Source organism: Anneissia japonica, unplaced genomic scaffold (genome assembly GCF_011630105.1).
Source record: "Anneissia japonica isolate Jap-2015-1 unplaced genomic scaffold, ASM1163010v1 scaffold324_len738069_cov173, whole genome shotgun sequence".
Lineage (NCBI taxonomy): Eukaryota > Metazoa > Echinodermata > Crinoidea > Comatulida > Comatulidae > Anneissia > Anneissia japonica.
The window spans coordinates 517,284-519,175 of NW_022692196.1; the positions used below are offsets into that span (position 1 = coordinate 517,284).

The following is a 1,892-nucleotide window of genomic DNA, read 5'->3' on the forward strand; positions in this document are numbered from 1 at the left end:
ACCTACCTGTCATATGGGGCCATTTTTACCGGGGCCATTTTTTCCGGGGCCATTATTTCCGGGGCCATTTTTTCCGGGGCCATTTTTTCCGGGGCCATTCTTACCGTACACCATTCAGGGACTTGCATTCCCAGGCAGGTTAATGTGCTGTGTCCAACTGGTGACACTACTAACAAAAATTGGTATGTATAAAGTGAAATTATTATTAACTGACCTTAATAAGGATTAAAATACCGCTAAAACAGAAAAATGACAACATTGATACCACAAACATTTTTTTTATTACAACATTACTTAAAGTATAGAAAAACTTTTATTATTGTTGTAATCAAAGGAATCTATGAATAAATCAAATAAAAACTAGTAAATTTTACTATTATAATTTTTTTTAATGAAAAATGCCAGTTTTTCTGGCAACACTGCTCGTACGTTTTTTAATGACCCACAATTATTAAACCGGACTTCTCTAAGGGAGCATAAGAACTACCTATTTGTCGAAAATCAGTTCTAAAAAAGCACCACTTTGAGGTTTATGAGCAATTAAGGTTTGGAAGTTTTTCATAATTTGAAAAAAAGAAAAACACTCCTTTTTAAAAACATGGTATCTCCCAAGTTAGAAATTCAAAAAACCATTTAAAAATGTGCAACAGATACCCAATGTATTGACCTTATACACACACTCATTATTTTTGATGAATAAACCATAAAGATATCAGAAAAATTGTATCAAAGTATTACTAATATTAACATTTAAAAACAGCCAAAAATAACAAAAATTGCCAAAAATACAATTTACCCGTTGCCATGGAAATATATGCACAAAGTGAATAAAATTTAATATTTTGATTTCTCTTAACAAAGGTATAGCCATGTGCACAATTTGAAGGAAATTTATTTTTTTTAAGTCTGCCACTATTTTTGAAATTTCTTTGATTTTTACAGACAACTGCTCTTAAACTTTACTATAATAATAATAATAATAATAATAATAATAATAATAATAATATTTATTTATTATTATGATTATTATTATTATTATTATTATTATTATTATTATTATTATTATTATTATTATTCAAAAGTGCAAAATACGTCTTAGGTCTAGTTAGAGTTAAATTAAAATAGTACCGGTATGGGCCTAGTTGTAGAAGTACAGCTTGCCTATGCCTAGCCTTGAGGTCTCGGGGTAAATAGGCCTAGGCCTAGTGATTTATTTTCTAGAGAATAAGCTAAAATTGGCATGTAGGCTTACTGCAAAATTTATACTGTAATTTAAACTTAGAAAAAAATTATTGTGCATAGACCTAGGCCATAGGTCTAATTATTGTATTGTATTAGGCCTATATAGGCCGTCCTTTGCATATTTGCGTCTTGATGTCCAGCAACAAATCTAGATGTACAATGTCTCTTTCTCGTAGGCTTTTCTACTTAACTGCATATGGCATGCACTACCACATGACTTAATCTAGGCCTAGGGTAGGCCTAATTTCTCTTTCTCTTCCATAGCTGTACCAACTATCTCTTATTGGCAATGCATATAGGCTATCTTTCTACAGTACATTGACTATATCTTTTCAGAGTTTTGAGCATGAACTTCATTGACATATCATCTCAACCCAATAAAAGCGTTATTTACTACTCACCATCTAGAATAATTCTTTCGAAAAACAACATTAGATCCATTTCACGTAATCAGTTTTGTGGGTTGAAGTATCTGCAACATTTGTAAGTATATGCTAGTTATAAATATACATGTAAACGTAAATGTATATATATATTTATGTATATATATATATATATATAGGCCTACATATTGCATATTTGCATATATATATATAATATATATATAGGCCTACATATTGCATATTTGCATATGCAAATATATATATATA

At 29.9% G+C, this 1,892-nt stretch overlaps 1 protein-coding gene across 1 annotated transcript in view; it reads left to right on the forward strand.

Moving 5' to 3' along the window:
* Positions 1–1,892, forward strand: part of LOC117100191 — a 19,298-nt gene that overhangs the window by 11,253 nt on the left and 6,153 nt on the right. Inside the window, exon 4 of the mRNA XM_033239785.1 lies at positions 1,579–1,725. Within this exon, the coding sequence (XP_033095676.1) occupies positions 1,589–1,725 (137 nt within the window). The 5' untranslated portion in view covers positions 1,579–1,588. The remainder of the gene's footprint in view (positions 1–1,578; positions 1,726–1,892) is intronic.